Consider the following 21833-nt stretch of genomic DNA (forward strand, 5'->3'; position numbering starts at 1 on the left):
GTAACTGGGCAATGGCTAATGCAGTCATAGGATTCAAATAACTCCCTTGTGCTGCTGCAGCCATGATCGCTGCTTGTTGCTGCATGAACTAAAAAAGAGAAAAAAATTATTAATAATAAATAAATTTTATCTTTAATAATTTATAAATAAAATTATTGAAATTATAATTACAAATTATTTGAAATTTTTTCTACAAAGCAACATATGGTGTAAATTCAATAAAATTTGTTTATTTTTTTCTTTGTTTCTTTGCAGACACACTAAGGTGACATATNGGAGACATCATTAATATAAATAATTTTAATTGCCGTTGAATAAGAAATGTTTCTTTCACAAGAAATGTATAAAATTACAGTACTGTATTAGACTTACGGTACCTAATTTACATACTGTACAGACGATAGCTCGCCTAAACTCTCTGCAGTGTGGCACTAGATGGCGGAAACTATACATATAATTATAGTAAAGTTAAAATAAATTAAGTTAATATATAATTATATATACAGTACTTAATTTATATATAATTAATATATAATTATATGTACAGTACCTAATTTATATATAATTTATATATAATACTGTACAGACGATAGTTAAACTCAACTTACCCACCTAAACTCTCCGTAGTGTGGCACTAGACGGCAGAAAATAGTTCGGCTGCTCGTCCGCGATGATGAGTTGGCAATGACATTTTACCGCATTTTATGCGTCCCTTTTAGCGTCTTTGTACGAATACTGATGCAATTTTTTCGCCGCATCATAGGAATCTACGTTATTGGAACCCGCATTATAGCGGGGTCTACTGTATTGAGATTTAATTTGTTTTAATGTACAGATTCTTTAATGAATTGATATGAGATCACAAAATTAATCTATGTTAATAATTAATTTTTGTGTTGATTTGTGATAACTGTCTATTACTTCAGATTTTCATCACTTTAAAATATAAATCTTTTGCATCAAGGTCTTGGTTGAAAAACTATTAAGGTGTTGCCCAAATGTTAAAACTGTTTATCTACTACTGCGGTCGAAAGAAGGACAAGATCCAAGACAGAGGCTTGACGAATTATTAAATGTAAAGGTAATTTTTTTAGTAAATTTTCTTATTTACTGATTAAAAGTATTTTATTTTATCATAAAAGTAATAAAAGTATTGATTTCATATATTAATTACATTTAAAATTTCATTAGTGTTTTAAAATAGTGCCTTTGGGCCACACAGCTAAAGTTTTAAAACATCAATCTATCACTCTAGGAGTCCTGGGACCAAATCCAGGCAAGCAACTTCCAGAATTTTTCATAGGTGGTTTAACCTACATATGTTGGGCCTCATCCCTCACCATATAGTCACTTCCATTGTTGTGCTATTAAAATGCATGATGGGCACAGGAAAAAAGCCTGTTCTGAGTGGATGGCTGAAGTGACTCACATACCTGCTAACATAAGGAATGTAGGTTTGAGTGTCAGTAATATCTTTGGAAATTTTCCAGGAAATTGTCCTGGATATGTCAGAACTCATTTTATCACTTTTGTCCCCTCATTATAGGTCTCTGAATCCATAATAGGCATATTTATGAGCTCTTGTTGTCTGCAGGTTGAAGAGAATTAAAACAACAAAAATTAAAAGAAAACCTACATACTGTATTTATTCACATATAAGATGAGGTTTTTATTCATTTTTCACTGCTTCAAAAACCTAGGTCATTCTATACATGTGAGCAAAGGATTCTTTACATTTTTTGCAATAATTTTTGTGAACTATGTATTTGCATTTTTTAGCAGATGCTTGCCCTATGGTGTTTAAAAACAAAAGTATTTTATCTAGGTCGTTTGAATCATTTTTGTGTATTATCAAGAGCAAAGATCAATAGCAATAGGAAAAACAAAACTTTTGAATTGAATTCCAGATTAAAATTCCAAAATCACACAGGAGCCTAATATAAGTTTTAATCCATTCCCACGTGAAAACAGATGATTATTAGGAAATCAGAATTTGGAGAAACTCATAACTGTAATTGATGGAGAGTGGATTCAACTGTTAAGAATTGGCAGAAAAGGTTCCCAATTGTCCAGCTTTACATGAACAAATTATGTTGTTGATTTTACAAGATTTTTCTTTGAAGTTTAAAATGGCAGTAATTTTTGCAGGACAATGTGTACATTTATGTGCATTTGATATTTTATTTGTGATTAAACAAAATAAAATTAGAATTGTAATAATAAATCTAATTTTCTTTATTTTGATCTTTGAAGTGACACCTTGTCTTATACACAAGTAAAATACGGTATATAAATAGTAATGTTTTCATCAGCAATTAAATCTTTTAATATATATTTGCTTTTAGTTTAAATTTGATGAAATGAAAATGTAAATTAAATGCAAATATATGAAATATGTAATGTAAATATAAAAAGTATTATTATATAAAAAGTAAGTCTCCGTAATTTTGTGAACTTTTTAAAGGATTGCTGATGGTGAAAACAGCGAAAAGGAGGACAGACACAAAGTTTTAACTTTGTTAAAAAGTCGTATTTATATTTTTATGTATTAAATGTAAATAATGCAATCCATGAATTTTATTATTTTTACTTAAAAAGTATTATCTTGATATTCTTACAGATTTTTTTTTTATTTCTTGTTACTTTTTATTCATAGATCTATATTTATGTTCAATACATCTATATCAATGTTAAATGCAATTAAAAGCATTTTAACTAAATATTTTTGAAAATTAATTTTTTATTAACAGATCTAAAGTCACATAATATTATAATTTAAAATAGTATGTGACTTGGAGTTAATGACACAGTAAAACATGAGTTGGACTACTGATCAAAATATCCAGGTACCACTGCCATTGTCAGTAGCTAGTGTGCCAAGTTGATGAATTTCCACTAAATTGGGAGCTGGAGTTAGTAGTAAGCTTGTCTATAACTTGGCAACAGTGTAGCTAATACCTGAAAGTTTACTAGTGTCAGATTAATGGATGTAGTGAACTACAAAACAGCCATTTTACCAAGATTGTACTATATATATGTATTATTAAACACATCAGAATGATATCAATAGATGATGTCTCAGGTACCAAATCAAATTGGATGAGATACTAAAATGGTGAAACTAGACACTAAAAATTTATAGAAATACAGTAGAGCGTCAATTATCAGAATCAATTGAAGACTGGGGTTGTTCAGAAAATCGATTTTTCAGATAACCAATTATGTATGAAAAATACATTATTAATATAGTATATTAGTATATCCCAATAACAGTATATTAATATATCCCATATAGTTGTGTGTCGCTTCGCATTGAATTTTCATGGATGTTAAGCCTAACAAAAATTTTTATAATAATAATTGTGGCTATTGTATCGTTAAAAATTATTTCTTTATTTTGCACAAACAAAATAAATATATTGAAAAATATAAAAACAAAAAAAAATTAGAAGTTTTTTTAACTCTTTCTGCTCTGTGGGCACTAAGAGGGCCTCTTTTTACAAGCCCATTATGGATTTGACCAGGCCCACAATGGGGCTGCAGGTGAGGGATGGGACTCGACATATCCAAACAGACCACCCCCAAAAAAATTCCCGGGGATTTTTCAACCCATTCGGATTTTAACCCAGGTCCCCCAGAGTGGTATGCTGTCACCTTGACCACTCGGCCATCCGGCCGCGTATATATACTTTAGAAGTTAATCTAGTATCAAAAATGTTCAATTCAGCATGACATGGTCTAACTGGAACGTTTTCAGTTAACCGATGTTTCAGTTGATCAGCATTTGGATAATTGATGCTCTACTGTATAACTACTGTACAGTTCATCAGATTACTCTTAGGCTTACTTCAAGTTGCAAAATTATTCAGAATGATCTTTTTGCACACAGATTTGTGCTTGTGTAACAAGCACAAATCTGTGTGCAAAAAACCATGTGTTTCAACAGATTGACCAGAAAAATATATAATAAAAATTTAAATAAAGATGACATGACCAGAAGATTGCCATAAAACTATTAATTTTACAAACTTTCAATATTACAGCTTTTAATGAATGTTTTAACTTCATTACATCACCAACTACAGTAACAACTTTTTATTGAAGTTACAGTAGTTGGTGGTCGAATAAATATAATTCATGTACTGATTTAGTTATGTAATTGCCTTTTTAAAGAGCCATGTAAACATTTTAATAGAAAAACAGCAATAAATTCCAAAATGATTTTTTGTCTATATAAGACTCCAATGCCACTGCAAATGGATGGTATAATTCCCTCTACAGACTTTTCTTTTTAGAATATCAGTTAGTGATTGCGATAGAATCACTGAAATATTTTCTGAAATAAACTTTGTTTTGTTAAAAAAAAAAATATTCTTTTGTTAGGAATACTTGCTGTTACAGATATTACAAACATCTAGATTTTTTCCATATTGTGATTGATTCCAGTCCATTTTAGTCAATAATATTCTACTAGTCCACTTTTCTGAGAGATACTACATCATCCAAGGTCAGTTTTAAGCCATTTAATTTTGGGAATGTGAAAAAAATGTGTATGGGAATGAAGATAATCAGCATTCTAGAAATGCTGAGTACCTAACAGAATATTTATTGCAGGTTCTGTTATCTTTATTAGAAAAGAAGGAACGTATAAATGGAATACTGTATGAAATATTTTGCAATTGGTAGGAATAGGAATGTTTTGGAACTAAACATAAAATAGACTAAATAATTAAGACATACAGTATGTGAAATGTATAAATGGTATTTCCATTGTATATATATTTGCAATTTATTTCAGAAAAATTTTAAAAGTCATCATCAATAAGTATTAAGAATTTGTTTTAACTTTTATTTACTTATTTTCTTTTTTTTAAATAGCAGTTTGTCATTCCCAGTTAGTATTGTGTGATAAATAGCTATTATGATATATTTTAATCTAAAGTTAATTTTCTGGAAGACTAACAATAAGGTATAATTAGCATACAATTACATATTAGATGACAGTTGTGGGTTTGAACTCCATTTGAAATCATTGTTTTACAAGACAGAATAATTTAAATTCTTGAATCTATAAATTTACTTAGCTCAAATTTTTTAACAGATTTCCAATGGAATTAAATTTTCTTTCACCTCAAATATTTGTAAATTGGGTAATTTTTTTATTAATGTTAAAATAAACATTATATAGTTATAAATAGTTTAGTCCTCAATAAGTAAAAATTAAAACAATGTGATCGGTAATAATATACCCAAAATCTGAATACCGGAATGAATGTAGATGCATGCTGGGGAGAGATCACCCGGCATAAACTAGCAACTAGCAAGCAGTTAACTGTATCCACTGATGAGGCCTGATTGCAAAAGCAAAATGTATTTGGATGTTTTGGAATTTCAAAATCAATTCCTAAAAACATTATGGACTGGCCTGTTCCAATTCAAGACAATAAACCAGAAGAGAATGGAATTATTAAAAATAAAGGTTTAGTATTTCTTCATTATTTCGTTTGTCTGCCTGATTAAGTCTCTCGGAGTTGGATGTACAGAGTATATTTACTTCTTTTAATCTAGAAATAAGTTTATTTTTAGAATTTACAATCTTGTTGGATGGTTTAGTCCTCATTTTGTGCATAAATATTTCACTTTTAGAGTTCCTTATATTATACATAATGGAAATCTCTAATTTTAAATTGGAAAAATTAACATCTTTTATATTATTTGATGACATTACAATGAAAAAAAATTTGCATATTTTATAATCAGTGCATTATAAAATATATGATTCTAGATAATTAACATTTTAATGTGTTATATTTTGATCGAATAATTTATGTATTATTTTTAATACATTTTCTTTATTAGATTTTTGACAAAATTAAAAAAGAACAACCTCATGTGCTCACAAAACTTGTTCCAGTTCATGGTGATTTAACTTCCACCGAATTAGGTATTAGCCAGTCAGACATTACTTTATTAACCAATACAGTATCAATCGTTTTCCATTCTGCAGCTACGGTAAAATTTGATGAACCTTTAAGGTAAATAAATTATAAATTATGTATTGATTGTTAATTTATAATTATAAATTTATTTAATTATAAAATATTTATAAGTTTTATATTTTAAGAAATNTCTACAGCACGCTTTTTATCGGGACAATATTACACAACATAGTTTTTAAGCAGTTCACATTACGCACACTTGTTAAAATGTTTAAATCACATTTTGTAAAATAAAATTGCAATTTCCCAAGTCTTTTATCTTAAGTATTTGAGTGGAGCTTAAGTGGTAATTTTTATAAGTCACAACGTGATGAGTTTGTTAGAATTAAAAATTGTTCAACCTACAATGGTAAATAATAAGTAATACTGTGTACTTGGATGTAATTTTAAACGTTCATCAAACTCAATACATATGCACACCTTCCCAAAAGATAAATTATTGCGAAAACAGTGGAAAATAAAACTAAAGTTATCAGTTTAGTTTCAGCAACATCTAATTTTGCTGAGCTTAAAATTCTTTTATTTTTACAAACCTTTTCAACCTATCTAATATAGGCCATCGTCAGGTTTAATACATGGTATTATAAATGTTCCAAAATGGAACGTACCGTTTTTGAATATTTTACATATTTAAAAATTTTTTTAAATTTAACTTTAAAATAAATTAAAAGAAGTGTGTACATTAAATAAATAAATAAAAAGTAAATAAACAAATAAAACATAGAAAACAATGCTAACTAGAAATAAGCATGATTTAAGGGTTTTTAAGTCCCATTCTTTTTCCTATTATATATTTCCATTTTATGTACCCCAGCTTTCTCTTCCTTTTTTAGGCTATCTTTATCGTTCCATAGCAAGCTATAGATATTGGGTGTTCTTTTATAGACCATTCTCAAGTTTTTATAAGAAAAAAAGCACCCAATATCTATAGCTCGCTACAGAACGATAAAGATAGCATAAAAAAGGGAGAGAAAGCTGGGATATATAAAATCTCATGTGAAAATCAACAGTTAGGAATTAAAAAGATTATGTGGGTGTGACTAGAAGAAACCTGGCGGTATGTATGAGAGAACATAGATACAGTACAACGTTGACAAACGACACAACAACATTAGCGATTATGGCGCAGACTGAAGGAGCGATTGTAAAATGAGAAGAGGCCAGTCATTAAAACGGTGCACTCTCCATTCATTGCGTTGGAGATGGAAAAGGTGGAAATTTATAAAAGTAAAATGAAAAACCGTTGCCTAAATGCTAGTGCTCTTTCAACAGTATGGAAATATATAATAGAAAAAATAATGGGACTTAAAAACCCTTAAATCATGCTTATTTCTAGTTAGCTTTGTTTTCTATGTTTTATTTGTTTATTTACTTTTTATTTATTTATTTAATGTACACACTTCTTTTAATTTATTTTAAAGTTAAATTTAAAAANGAAACGAGATCAGAAACCAAATCCTGAGATGAATCAACACCGACTGACAATTCGATCCCTGTCGAAGATGTTCGATCTTAGGACTTACATTCATCTGTTGTTTTAACCTGAGACTCTCTCTCTTTTCTAACAATTCTATCAAACATGTCCTTATTTGGGCATGAAGCTTATACCCTTTCCTTAAATGGTTTTATAAAAAATTTTTTCTACAAAAAAACGTTTTTTTTTCTTTTCTTTTTTATTTTTGGTGTGGTTCCGACCCACTTCTAGATCCCTACACTAGGGATGCTAATGCGCTTCCAACAGCATAGAAATATATAATAGAAAAAGAATGGGGCTTGAAAACCCTTAAATCATGTTTCTTTCTAGTTAGCTTTGTTTACTATGTTTTATTTGTTTATTTATTTTTTGTTTTATTTGTTATTTTATTTATTTAATATACACACTTCTTTCAATTTATTTTAAAGTTAAATTATTTTTTTGAATTTTAAATATGTAAAATATTCAAAAACGGTACGTTCCATTTTGGAACATTTATAATATTGAACCTGACGATGGTCTATATTAGATAGGTTGAAAACGTTTGTAAAAATGAAAGAATTTTAAGCACAGTAAAATTAGGTGTTGGTGAAACTAAAGTGCTAACTTCAGTTTTATTTCCCACTTTTTTCGATGTAATTTATGTTTTGCGAATGTGTGCATATGTACTGAGTTTGATGAACCTTTAGACTTGCATCTAAATTCACAGCAATACTTATTATTTACCATTGTAGCTTGAACACTTTCTAATTNATTGATTGTTAATTTATAATTATAAATTTATTTAATTATAAAATATTTATAAGTTTTATATTTTAAGAAATATTGACTAAAAGTAATTGTATTTTTAGAAAAAACTTTGATTTTAGTAAAACGATTTATTAATAACTTTGTCAGAAACTTAACTTTTCAGTGTAAGGACTCTTACACTGAGAAATTCAAACTGGAAATGCTCAAAACTATCAAGAAGGCAACTTTCTTCCAACAACTTTATTTAATATTGGTTTGTTTGGAAAGTTCATAGCTATTTTTAAGAGAAATAAAAGAACTGTTTTAAAACTAAAACATACTTTTATTCCATTACATATGCGCCATTGTTTTTAGTGATGTGTTGCCATCTATGGGGGAGCTTCGTGATACCCTCTATGTAGAACTTTCCAGTTTTTTCCACGAAAAACATTCACATGGTTTTGCACACTTCCAAAGTAGCAAAGTTTTTATCGTGAAAAGAATTTTGCCAAGTGTGAGCATGTGGAACAATTTTTGTAATAGCTTGCAGCAGATTCCAGCATACAGAAACAAACAAATTGAATGACAAAAAAATAACATTTAAATATTATTTATTTTATAAAGTAAATAAACAAATAAAACATAAAAACCTTCTAGTTAGCTTTGTTTTCTATGTTTTATTTGTTTATTTACTTTTTATTTATTTATTTAATATACACACTTCTTTCAATTTATTTTAAAGTTAAATTATTTTTTTGAATTTTAAATATGTAAAATATTCAAAAATGGTATGTTCCATTTGGAATATTTATAATATTAAACGTGACGATGGCCTATATTAGATAGGTTGAAAACATTTGTAAAAATAAAAGAATTTTAAGCCCAGCAAAATTAGGTGTTGGTGAAACAAGTGAATTAGTTGCTAAGAGGTGGATAGATATGAAGTTATCAGTTTTAGCAATTCCTCTCCTTACAAAACATCTTTTTCGATCACCCACATATTCTAAAATGTCACAAAGTGTATTCATCATGACTTAAATGACTATGAAATCAATTAGGATTAATGTCGGACACAAATGCAGATAAAACGTTTTGACTACAGAGAGAAAAGATATTAAAAAGACAACACACATGTAACTCTCATATGTTGTCACGCACGCTTGTGTCAGCCATTTTGGTTTGTGGCAGCCATTTTGGTTGACTCATATGCCACCTATATTTACTGGCACAAGCAAATTATTTTTTTCCACTGCTGTTATGAAAACTTAATGTTGTTACTGATATTAATGATTAATTAAATTCAAATTCTTTTTATTAATCATAATAGATAATAATTCCTGATACAGGAGTGTACATTGATTAGTAACATTACTTATTCAAAAATTTTTTTGATTATGTAAAAATTAAGATATACATTAATAAATTGACAATATTATACTACTCAAGTTGGATTATTTAATATTGTTATAAAATATTTATATAATCTGTATAGTAAAGTTACACTTGTTTGGAATAACTTTGAACAAAATCATTGTATAGAAGTATAATTGCTAAAAAAACTGTTATGCTTTTTTGAGACACTGAAGCATCTTAAACTCATAACACAGATGGAAAATAGCCCCTTATTTTACATTCAGAACATAGACCATTGTGGAGTTCTAAAAATTCAGAATTTATTGTTAAATAAAAGCTGACCAATCTTAATTGAATATCTAGTCTTTTGATATAAAATGGAACTTTTTAGTATATATATTATAACTACTTAAAGGTGGAAACCCCATGTTATCAGACTACCAACTGTGGTACTTTGAATTTTCTGAACAATTTGATTCCACTGTGTCTAAATTATCCAATATTTGGTCTAATTATAATGAATAATCAAAATTCTAATTATCTTCAATTGATGAAAATAAAATGGCATATCTGGTTAGTGTAAAAGAAAACTTGGAAAACAAATAGTTTCTATATTGATTTTTGCATTTATACAAATCTTGTAGTTAATCTATTTTTTTTATTCTTTTAAAAAAGTAATAATTCTAATTATCAAAAAAGTCTTCAATTTCACTATGTTTACATCATGTTTTATATCATAGCCATATATAGTAAGACCCCGCTTAACGTGGGGGATGTGTTCCTAGACAACAAAGTGCTAAGCAAAACAGTGTTAAATGAGGTAATTTTAAAATAGAGTAAATAGGAATAGAGAAACACACAACTGAAAATAAAAAAATTTTACTTTAATTTTAAGTTATTTTTATATTAATTTGTATAATAATATATGTTAAATAACACATAAACATATGCACACAGAAATGTAAAGTTTATTTTTTGTGATGAAGGTCCTGACTTTTCTGAAATTCTTGTTCTTTTGCAATAAAGTCATGAAGTTTCATTTGTCGCTTTTTTCTTTCCTTAAGCAAATGTCTGTAGCAGAAGATTGCATCCAAAATGCCTCATTTTGCTTTTGCACTTCTTTCAAAATCTGGATCATTCGCTACAATTTGATCAATGATTTTGGTTATCTTACCAAAAAACTTTTACTAAGGAAATCTGTAGAGAAATTTTTTGGGTTCTTTGTTTTCAGAAACTCTGTTTTCCAGTTCCACGTGAATTCCATGTTTTTCCAGTTTTTGAAGGTCATCATTGGTAAGGCTCTCACCTGAAACCTGCTGTAACTCCTCAATATCCTGCTCATCTATATCTCCTAGTCATGCTATATGAATTAGGTTGAGTCTGGTGAACATAACAATACGATAGGTTTCTTCTCATTGAGAATTTTTGGATACCTTCAGCCATAACTTCTTCCACACTTCGTTCGTGCATTTATCGGTTAATTCTTGCCAAGTGAATTTTATGTTTCCTATGACATCCATGATGATATATTTTTTCCAAAATTGCACCAAACAAACATAGATTTAAAGAAAGTACATCTTTTTGCCACCTTTTGCTGATTGGTTTGTGTTCACAAATAATCGTATTATATACGAATCAATGAAATGCCGCAATACTTTAAATTGGTGTAAACTTTGAGCTTTTTTTAGGCTTCAAGCAGACCGTGCTATATTGAATCAGCATTAAGCAGGGTCTTACTGTACTACATTATTCAGATAGAATAATTTTTTAATGTAAATCATTTTCTTTAATTCAATGCACCTTAACCAATCTCTCCACACTGGAAATGCATAGATTTTTTTTCTCTATCTTCATTTTTAATTGGAATAAAATAAAAATTAATTTTCTTTTGTAGATGTAATTTTGACAGTGAAATGATTGCAATATCATTGATATATTGGATTAAATGAATGATTTGATTGCCTATTAAGATTTCATCTTCTCTACTATCAAATGATTTATCTATATCATATAACTAAATAAATATGAGTAGGAAGGTTTACTGATACAGTACAGGTGATCTGTACTGTGTAAAGCCAGAAAGATTTTAAAAGTTAATCATTAATTAAATTTATCCAGAATTATTGTTGATTAAATTTTGATATTCTGTAAAATGGAAATTATTAAAATGAAAAATTTAATTTATTAATTTTATGTAAATCTTATTAAATTCTTTCTAGACTTTCAGTGGAACTGAATGTTTTAGGAACAAGACGACTTGTAAATCTCTGTCATAAAATGGTTCATCTTGAAGTAAGTTTTTTTATTTTAAAATGTACATAAAAGTTCTTTTTATTAAGTTTTAATTATTTTAACTTTTTATTTATGTGATTGTTACATTTTATCCAATTAATTTGAAAAATTAAAAACATATGCTAATTTTAACTGTTCTTGAAAAGATTATATCATCTTTTATCTCAGTAATGTTAAATATATACTCAACAAAGTTGAATATTTAGATTTTCCTGGATGGTTATGAGATGATGCAATTTCATTATGGAATTGAAGCATCTGAATTTATAATAATGTAATACAGTAGAGTCCTGAAAACACGGCACTTGATAAACCGGCAGTCCAGATAACTCGGCCACACCCTGGCAGGGCAATAAAACCCTTAGTTAATTTTCATTATAGACAGCTTTATGCCTCATAAAGTGTTTTTCTGAGGTCTGTCTTATCAGGTAAATTACTGTACACAGTGTATTCATTAATTTTCATTTTCATGTAGTAAAGGCTCTATGTCTTCATAAAGTATGTACTTTTCCTTTGTTTAAGGGTATTTGCACAGTTTATTCTCTGTTGTATTCTCAAGAAAACAATACATACAAGTACAGTACAGTATTTTCTGAGAAACACTCGGACTTATTCTTTTTTAACCCCATTCCCGATAACCTGGCATTTTCACAAACTCGGCCATCCTTTGGTTCACATTAGGCTGAGTTTTCAGGACTCTACTGTAATAATAATAATTTTTTAAAGAAAGAAAAAAATTAAATACTCCAGCTTTGTATGAAATCAATATTTGATTCTTTTATAATTTATAACTTTAATTATAAACCATTTTATTTTAATCTCTTGTACTGAAATAATATATCTACATATGATGATAAACATTTGTGATGTACTGTACACTTAATCATTTAATTAACAGTAGAGAAATTCTAAGAACATACTAAAGTGACTTGTATCAAGTACTTTTGTCTCTGAAACTATGATCTGGAGAAAGTTCAATTATTTGTTTTGCATAAACATTAAATATATATTAGCAAAACACTTTGTATTTTTAACTAATAGCAGTTGAATTACATTGTACAATATGAATAAACTAGTAGCCCAGGACACCCCCTAGTGGGCGTTCTTTACAAATTCCCATGAGGCATGGTTCCTTTGACTCTTTTGTTCCTATCAATATGCTCTACAGCTCTGTTAAAGTCCCAATTGCGTCATAAGGATCTAGATTTCTAGGTATTAAACATTCTATAAATACTTTAAAATAGTTTAATTTGTTTATTTACCTTTGCTTGTAAACCTCGATTTTAAATGTATCCGCCATTTTTTCAACAAATTTCCTGTGAGTCAATGCGTGTCGTTCACTGAGTCACGAGATGCTGTAAACGTACGGCGCAAGGTTAATCAAGGCATATAATAAGGTAAGGTAAGGTATATAATAATTATTTATACCATTCCGTGATATAAATAATAAATTCATATCAATAATAAATTTCTATTACAAATAAAAATAATTTATTGTTAATTTAAAATCATCACTAGGGCACCTCTATTGCCCGTTTTTGGTATACCAAGGAATCTCTAGTTACAACAATCTCAGAAACATGCATCACTTCCATTCTTGACTTACCCAACTTATGGGTCTCCTTATATAAACAGTTAAACAATGATTTACATCATCTGTCACACTGTTAGCATGGACCAGCATCCGCACATGCACCATATTACATCATACACATAACATTGCACACACAACATTGAATATTCGAAATTTGTAGCTGGCTCATAACAACTTTAATCCAAAATTTTTTGTTTCAAATTATATGCATTCCATTTCCATTCAAACATTTATGTTCAATTTAAAACTTTTTATTCACCTGAAGACAACAAAAACAAATTTGTTGAAAGCTCTAGCAAGAAAAAACTAGTAATAACGCCATTCTCAGTGAACTTTGCTTCCTACTAGTAGCATTATTATAACCCAATGTAATCCAGCAATCATTTAGCATTACTTCAGATTTATTTACTATTAAACACAAGACTGTGTTATTATTAAAACACTTGGCGTTTATCCACTTTATTCAGTTGATACGGGCACTTTTACACGTTTTGGGCGTATAGCCCCTCATCAGTCAACTGATAAGAAGAAACATATACATTAGATTATTACATTTTGTAAAAATTATATAACTCTAAGACTCTCGATTCTAAGACATGTAACATTTAAGACATACCATTAAAAATGCAATGACACTCGTACAGCACAAGTTATTATTCACTGCTGTTAGGATAAGTTGATAACATATATCTATTAAGATTTTCTTTATCTCACCTTGTATCCTTGCGCTGTATGTAGTATCCATTCGTTGAACTGTATACGTTATTTTCTTTCTATAGATGGAAGTTGCCGTTTCTATAACTAAACTTGTAGTTGATTCGTTTTTTGAAACCGTGTTTTTGTATTTATTTACTATTAAACACAAGACTGTGTTATTATTAAAACACTTGTCTTTTAATGATAATACAACACGTTTTCTTTTGGATGACATATCGGTAATATTAAAAGTAAATACTGTATTTAAATCGTGATCAAATTTTCAAGAAACAAACGTTCGTATTGAATTTGGACTACTACTGACCAACTCTAACAGACTACCTATTGTTTAAAAGGCCCTCTGGTGGCGCAAGAAGACGGATTTTATAAAATAAAAAGCAGTTGATACTGCATTTTTATGAATAAAAATGTGACAAACTATTTATCGTTTATGACGAGTAAAATTTTTTTGTCGCGTTCACGGCTTTTAAGTAATGCATAAACCTTCGAGGTGCAAGGCCCTTCGGACCGCGAGGCATAGGCGGTGGCCCACGTCGTCCATGCCTTACGCCGCCCTTGGTCATAGAAATGATGTAATTTGAATATAAATTATTTATAAATACATATGTCAAGTTATATTTTTATTACTACGTAAAATATATTTAAGAGTTTACGACCACTGTGCTGGGTGAGACGTTGTTGAAACAAAAAAAGTTATGCATTCCATCATGTACATAAATAGTGTCGTAATTCGCCAAGTGCAAATCAGCAAATTCGTAAAATTTTTGCTTATTTTGAACAATCCGGATAATGGAGGTTCTACTGTATTAAAATATTTGTGTATTTTTTTTAATCTATGTTTATTATTTTTAATAATATTTAAGATTATTTTATATCATAACCATTGATAAATATATTAATGTATAAAAAAATACATTAGGAATTAACTTCTAAAAATATTTATCTGTATATAGTAACATTTTTACTTTGATAGGCTCTTGTGCATGTATCAACAGCATATTGTAACTGTGATAGAGAAGACATTGAAGAAATAATTTATCCAGCACCCGTAACACCACAAAAGATAATTGATGCCACAGAGTGAGTTGCTTTTATTTTGCATTCCAGTAAAGAAATTTATTAAAATAATTTAATACAAATATATCAATTTAATTAAATTTATTAAGTGATCTTAAATTTTAAACAGATGGATGAATGCTGAATTAATGACAGCTCTCACTCCTCATTTGATCAAAGGACGGCCTAATACGTATACGTTTACAAAAGCTTTAGCTGAAAATTTATTAGTAGAAGAATGTGGAAATCTTCCAGTTGCTATTGTTCGACCATCAATTGTTACTGCAGCCTGGAGAGAACCTATTCCAGTTTGTTTTTAAATTTTATTTAATAATCTGCTACAGAAATTAGAAAATATTGGATTAAAATTTTTAAATTATTTAATCCATTAGCAAAAGTTTAATAATTTTTATTTGAGAACAACAAAATATTTTCAGAAAATTCTCTTGAATGGAGAATACAATAAAACATTCAGAGAAAAAATATTGGAATAATTATTGTTAATCATAATTATGTTTATTTTTCATTTTATTTCTGAAATTTAAAAAAATCATTTACTTTCTATATATCATTTTGGTTTATTTTTTTATGCTAGAACTTTTAAACAGATCAATTAAATAGACTTGTTGTCCATTAGAAAATTATTTAGAGAAAACAAATTTCATACAGATTTTGCTTTTTGTGTGTCTTATTTACTGATGATTAAAAAGTGCAGATAAGGAATGCTTATTAGAGAAAATTGAAAATTTTATATATTTTTTTGAATATATATATATTAGTGTGTCCCTTATTTTGATGATAAAATTTTGTCAAAATCTTTGCACCTACTCCTAAATTTTTGCATTTGGTCAGAATTACTCAAATATGAAGTTTCATTTTGATAGGATGACATTAACCTGTGCCAACTTGAGCACGAAACTTGAATACAAGAAATGATTGACATGGAGAATATTAAACAACAGTAAAAAAAATCAATAACTAAGAAATATAACATTTTATTAAGTTTTTGATATAGTAGTTGTCTGTAACATTCAATACAAGATTAGAAATTGCTGTGCACACTTTTTCTTCAAAAATTTCCTTTTTTTTTTTTTTTACAATTTGGATATAGCATTTGATGGTCTTGCACACAACACAATGCAAACTCCTTTTGTTCTTCATCCATAATAAAAAATCTGTGAAAGTCTGGCAATAATTTAACAGCTCTTTCAGCGGGGATATGTACAGCTCCTAACATGTCGACTGTCCTTTGGGCTTCTGAAAATAAAATGTTGTTTTTCCATGTTGAAGGACATTCCTGGAGGAAAATTGTATCCATTTATAGGCAAGAAAAGTATTCTCTACTTTGATTTGTTTCTCATTTTAGAAAAAACAACTGATGACTTTGTATCAATTCAGTGAGGCAAGGTCAATAAAAGTATGCTACTACAGTAAAAAGAAATTAAACATACCAAATAATTACTGATCCATTTCTACATGCAGTTGAATAAATTTCCTTTTCCTACATTGATGTTCTCTACACAAATTGACCAACATTTTACATTTGATTTGAAGGTCAACATTATCATCAGAGATAGAACCTGCCAGTTCTTCATATAAATACCACAGGTGTTGGTTATGCTTTTTTAAAGCTGCTGTAGAAATGGTTGTATCTATCACTTCATATAATTTTAATGACTTCAAGAAGCAGAGATCTTGGTTAGAGGCTTTTACAGCTGCACTACACTTAAGCCATGGTTTAATGTAAATTGTTACATCAAACAGAGAAATATCACAAATCTTCCTTTTCTCTGTTGGATAGTTTAATTTCTGATCTTAGGAGAAACATTTTTAGGGAATAAATTGCTCTTGCCATCCATCGAGCTTGATGCAAAGCATTTTTTTCCCAAAAGATCACACACTCATGAACTACAAGATTTGCACTCTTGCTTATAGTTAGCTTAATCTCTTGTATATTGTAAAATAAAACAATCAGTATTTTTTATTTGATTGCAGTTTGCCTCAGACTATTTGGTGTTTAACATTCTCTATCAAAAACACACTATTTTTGGGACTACCTAATTTGTACAACATAATGTTAGTGTAAAGGTGCACAAAATCATCTAACACAGCTGGAATCCAAACACAAGCTGACATTGCTTCATGGGTAATGACCAATCCAGGCTTGAGTGAAGCATGTCACATCCAGATTCGTTTTTGACACATTGATGCTCAAGTTCATATGGATTAACATTCATTGATCATCATGAAATTAAATATGGACATGTTTTTGAGTGAAAGGGAAAAAATGAGCAGGTGGGAGTATAAAAATTTTGAAGAGGAAAAATAAGAGACACACTAATATATATGTATATATACACATCTTTTGTATGTATTTTAAAACTTTTTGTTTGATTTTTATTAAAACATTCTGCATTATTTACTAAATATTTATATAAATACAAATTTATTTCAGGGATGGGTTGACAATTTAAATGGTCCTACAGGTTTGCTTGTGGCTGTAAGTATTTTATTTTACTTTACTGAAATTATTAAGTAGCTAAACAGTCTTACTACTAATAATTAACAATTTAAATTTCTGATCTTTTAATATTTTATATTCTAAATTCATTTTGCATTGAAATGTTTTTCATAGTTTATATAATTAAAATTGTTTTACTTTTGTAATTACTTTAATTTTGTAAATACTTTATTAAAATTTTCTTTTAGTGTTTCTTACAATATACTAGTAAAAAACCTAGTTAATGTTTAATGTCAAAACTTTTATTTTTTAAACTTGAAAATTTTCTACCTTTATTACCTGATTGTACTGTACCCTAGTTTTTTTAATGCCTAGTATTTATGCCTAAATATCTCATTTTCTGCAAAAAATCTTAAGTATAACTGTAAGTCTTTGAAGATGAATACTTTTAAACTAAAAATATTTGAAACAGTCATAATTTTCACAATTAGGATATGAATAATTTATTAAAATATATAGAATTTGGTAATTTTTGCAATGAAACTGTAGAAATATGTGATAAAACTAATGTAAAAATATACAGTCTTATAATTATAATTTTAATAATAATAAATTTATAAAATTATAAAAACAGAATTTAAAACTCCAGGATTTTAAACAATTTGACAAATTTTTTTTTAATATTTGAAGAGGAAGAAAGTATTAATTTTGTAGTAAAAACTTCCTGGAGAATTGTGATTTTGAAAGATTATAATTAATTTCAGAATAAAATTAGAAAATTTTCAATGTGTTAATAGACACTTAATATGTAAATTTTTCTTTTGACAGTCCACTAAAGGTATGTTGCAGACTTTACACTGTCGTTGTAATGGAGTTGCAGATTTAATTCCAGTTGATGTTGTTATCAATCTGATGATAACAGTTGCTTGGAGCACTGCAGTACACAGGTATTTAATATTTTATTTATATAATATAAATCAAAGCTTCTTAAACTGTTTGTTGCAGTCCCAAAGGACAAAAATTTGACAACTAAATTTTTGTATTATGTATTTATGTAAAGCAGCATTTTTAGTATTGATGATCATAAAATTGAGTTGTTGATCAACTCTGAAAAAAGCCAATGATGCTATCTGCATTTTGCAATATCCAGCCAAGATTTAATTCTTTATATAGAAATAAACAAGAACATCCATCTCAGTAGTATACAAATTTGTTTTATTTTTAATAAATGGTGAAGTAACACATATATTAATGAACTGTTTTGGAATGAATTGTTTCGTAATTTATTATCAGTGATTGTATTTGAGTAACTATTTTTATACCTGTATATTGGGGATCACATAAAATTCTCTTATATAAAAGAGTTGTTGTGAACGGAAAATGTTTAAGAAGCTCTGATCTAAATTATTCTTTAATGTTATCAAGTTTTTGTATTTGCTTCTAATCCGAGGACTTATCACACCTTTTGGGGAATGTTTTCAGTTGGACATCGAAAGACTTTTTAGCTGTTCTACTTTTAATTAAAAAAAACAAAGCTAAAAAGGTGACAAGTCCTCAGATTAGAAGAAAATATAGAAGCTTGATAACATTAAATTTCAACAGAAGGACAAGAAGCAAATTTTTAATTAAATTATTCTGTTTTTTTAATTGAAATTTGAAAGCTTTAATGTCATAAGTATAGAAATTTTTTAAAAATTAAATTAAATTAAATTACATTTAATTAATTAATTAAATTAAGACTTATTTTTAAATTATCATAAAATTAACTGAAGATTCATACCTAGAACATAATATATTGTTTCCTTAACTAAACTGTTTGAAGTTTTCTTTTTTTTTTTTTTTTAGTTTGTTTATGTGAGATTTAAGTTCGTTAATAAATATTTTCAGTTTTTCTTGCATCAGAAAATTTGTAATCAGAATGAAAACCATATTGTATAGTAATTTTGTAGTATTGTATTTTCTAATGTTTTTGATCATTTTGAAAGGTCTTCATCAGGAACATAAAATTGAATTAAAAAGCTGTATTATAAAGGTTTTTGTGTTGATGCTTGAGCAATACTGAAGCAGCATTGAGCAATATTTCTTCCTAAGGCATCACCAAAGGACTTCTCTCGGGACTCTGTCATACACTTTTTCCAAGTCTATGAACACCATATGCAGGTTTCTCCTCACAGATCAGTACTTCTCCATCACCTGTCTCACCACGAATGTGGCATCTGTAGTACTCCTCCCAGGCATAAATCCAAACTGGCCTTCAGTGACACTAGTTTCCTCTCTAATCCTCCGTTCAATTACCTTTTCAAAAAGTTTTATTGTGTGAGCCAATAGTTTTATCCCCCTATAATTATTACATTCCTGCACATCCCTTTTTCTTTAAAGATGGGTACTAAATAGCTTCTTCTCCATTCATTGGATATAGTTCCCTCTAACAGTACTCTGTTAAACAGCTCTGTTAACCAGTCTCTTCCCTCCTCTCCTAGGACTTTCCATACCTCTATTGGTATCTGATCCCGGCCCACTGATTTCCCATTTTTCATTTTATTCAATGCCAGCTTTACTTCCCATTTCTCTATCATGCCTACTAGGCCAATATTTGGCTCTACATTTTCAGTTTTAGTTTGTCTGTCATTCTCCACGTTCATAAGTTCTTTAAAGTATGTTTTCCACTGGGCCTTAATTTCTTCATTTTTAGTTAGCACTTTGCCATTTGTGTTCTTTATACACTTGATATAGGTCATATCTTTACTCCCTCTGCCTCTCATTTTTGCAAGTCTATATATGGCTTTTCTACCTACTTTTCCCAAGAGTGACCTATACATTTCATCCTGGGCTTGAGCCTTAGCTATGGCGACCTCTGTCTTCGCCTTCTTTTTCATCTGCACATAGACCTCTCTTTTCTCTTCCCTTACCTTATTATCTCCTTTCTCATTCTGCCAACTTTTAAAAGCATCTGTCTTCTCTCTTATAGCTTTCTTTACAGTCGACCCCCCTATAAGATATAGATACGTTCCAATTTATTAGGAATCCGATTTCTTACAAGTCGTTCCAATCACAGCCCGACACGTGTCAAGTTTACGGACTACGGCTGATTGAAAGGTTTTCTTCCATAAAATTAATCGATTCTACACTAATCCGACTCAACATTTCCAAAATACGTATATTTTTTCGTAGTTTTATAGGAATCGTAATTATAGGGGGGTCGACTGTACTTCATTCCACCACCATGCCTCCTTCTCTGTTTTCCTAACTGACTTTGTTTCTCCCAGAAGTTCCTTTCCAATCCTTCATATTTTCCTGGTCACCTGTATCCACCATTCATCTGCCAAGTCATTGCACTTCATGTTACCATTAATAACGCTTATTACTTTTTCTTTAAACTCTATTGCCCTTTCCCCTTTTAACAACTACCATTTAATTTTAGGTATCTGTTTATCTTTATGCTTAATCCTATTAAGATCAATCCTTAATTCCATTACTAAGAATCTATGCTGACTAGTCAAGTCTTCTGGTATCACTTTACAGTCTTTAATCTCTTTTAGAGTAGTCTGTCTTGTTAATAGGTAGTCTATTTGTGATTTATGATCCCTGCTCTTATAAGTTATTAAATGTTCGTTAAACAATGATTTACATCATCTGTCACACTGTTAGCATGGACCAGCATCCGCACATGCACCATATATGCTAATTTTAACTGTTCTTGAAAAGATTATATCATCTTTTATCTCAGTAATGTTAAATATATACTCAACAAAGTTGAATATTTAGATTTTCCTGGATGGTTATNAATGTTCTTCACATTTATCAAAATAAGTGTTGACCACGACTAAATCATAGGTGGTGGCCATTTGCAAAACACACTCTCCTTCAAAATTTCTACCACCAAATCCTTTGCCTCCATGTACTCTCTCATAACCAGCATTATTTTTTCCCAACATGCCTGTTAAAGTCCGCTCCAATAAATATCTACTCATCTGTCAGTACCTCTGTCATTATCTTAGCCAAATCTTCCCAAAATTGCTCTTTAACTCCAGCATCTACACCTACTTGCAGCACATATGCACTGATTACATTAACTCTCAGTTCTCCAATACTCAGTTTCACCAATATTAATCTATCATTTACTCTATTGACTATGACTACATTCTTCTTTAAGTCGTT

The 21833-nt window shown here is 29.0% G+C and overlaps 1 protein-coding gene across 1 annotated transcript in view; it reads left to right on the forward strand.

The window, feature by feature from the left end:
• Positions 1 to 955: 955 nt before the first annotated feature.
• Positions 956 to 21833, forward strand: part of LOC111620051 (putative fatty acyl-CoA reductase CG5065) — a gene marked incomplete at its 5' end in the record, with an annotated part of 38920 nt that continues 18042 nt past the window's right edge. Inside the window, 7 exons of the mRNA XM_023361895.1 lie at positions 956 to 1081; positions 5860 to 6035; positions 11775 to 11847; positions 15132 to 15238; positions 15345 to 15522; positions 17670 to 17714; positions 18504 to 18622. Of these exons, the coding sequence (XP_023217663.1) occupies positions 956 to 1081; positions 5860 to 6035; positions 11775 to 11847; positions 15132 to 15238; positions 15345 to 15522; positions 17670 to 17714; positions 18504 to 18622 (824 nt within the window). The remainder of the gene's footprint in view (positions 1082 to 5859; positions 6036 to 11774; positions 11848 to 15131; positions 15239 to 15344; positions 15523 to 17669; positions 17715 to 18503; positions 18623 to 21833) is intronic.

The sequence above is a fragment of the Centruroides sculpturatus genome, unplaced genomic scaffold, assembly GCF_000671375.1.
Source record: "Centruroides sculpturatus isolate CEXI.00-Female unplaced genomic scaffold, Cexi_2.0 scaffold12, whole genome shotgun sequence".
Taxonomy (NCBI): domain Eukaryota; kingdom Metazoa; phylum Arthropoda; class Arachnida; order Scorpiones; family Buthidae; genus Centruroides; species Centruroides sculpturatus.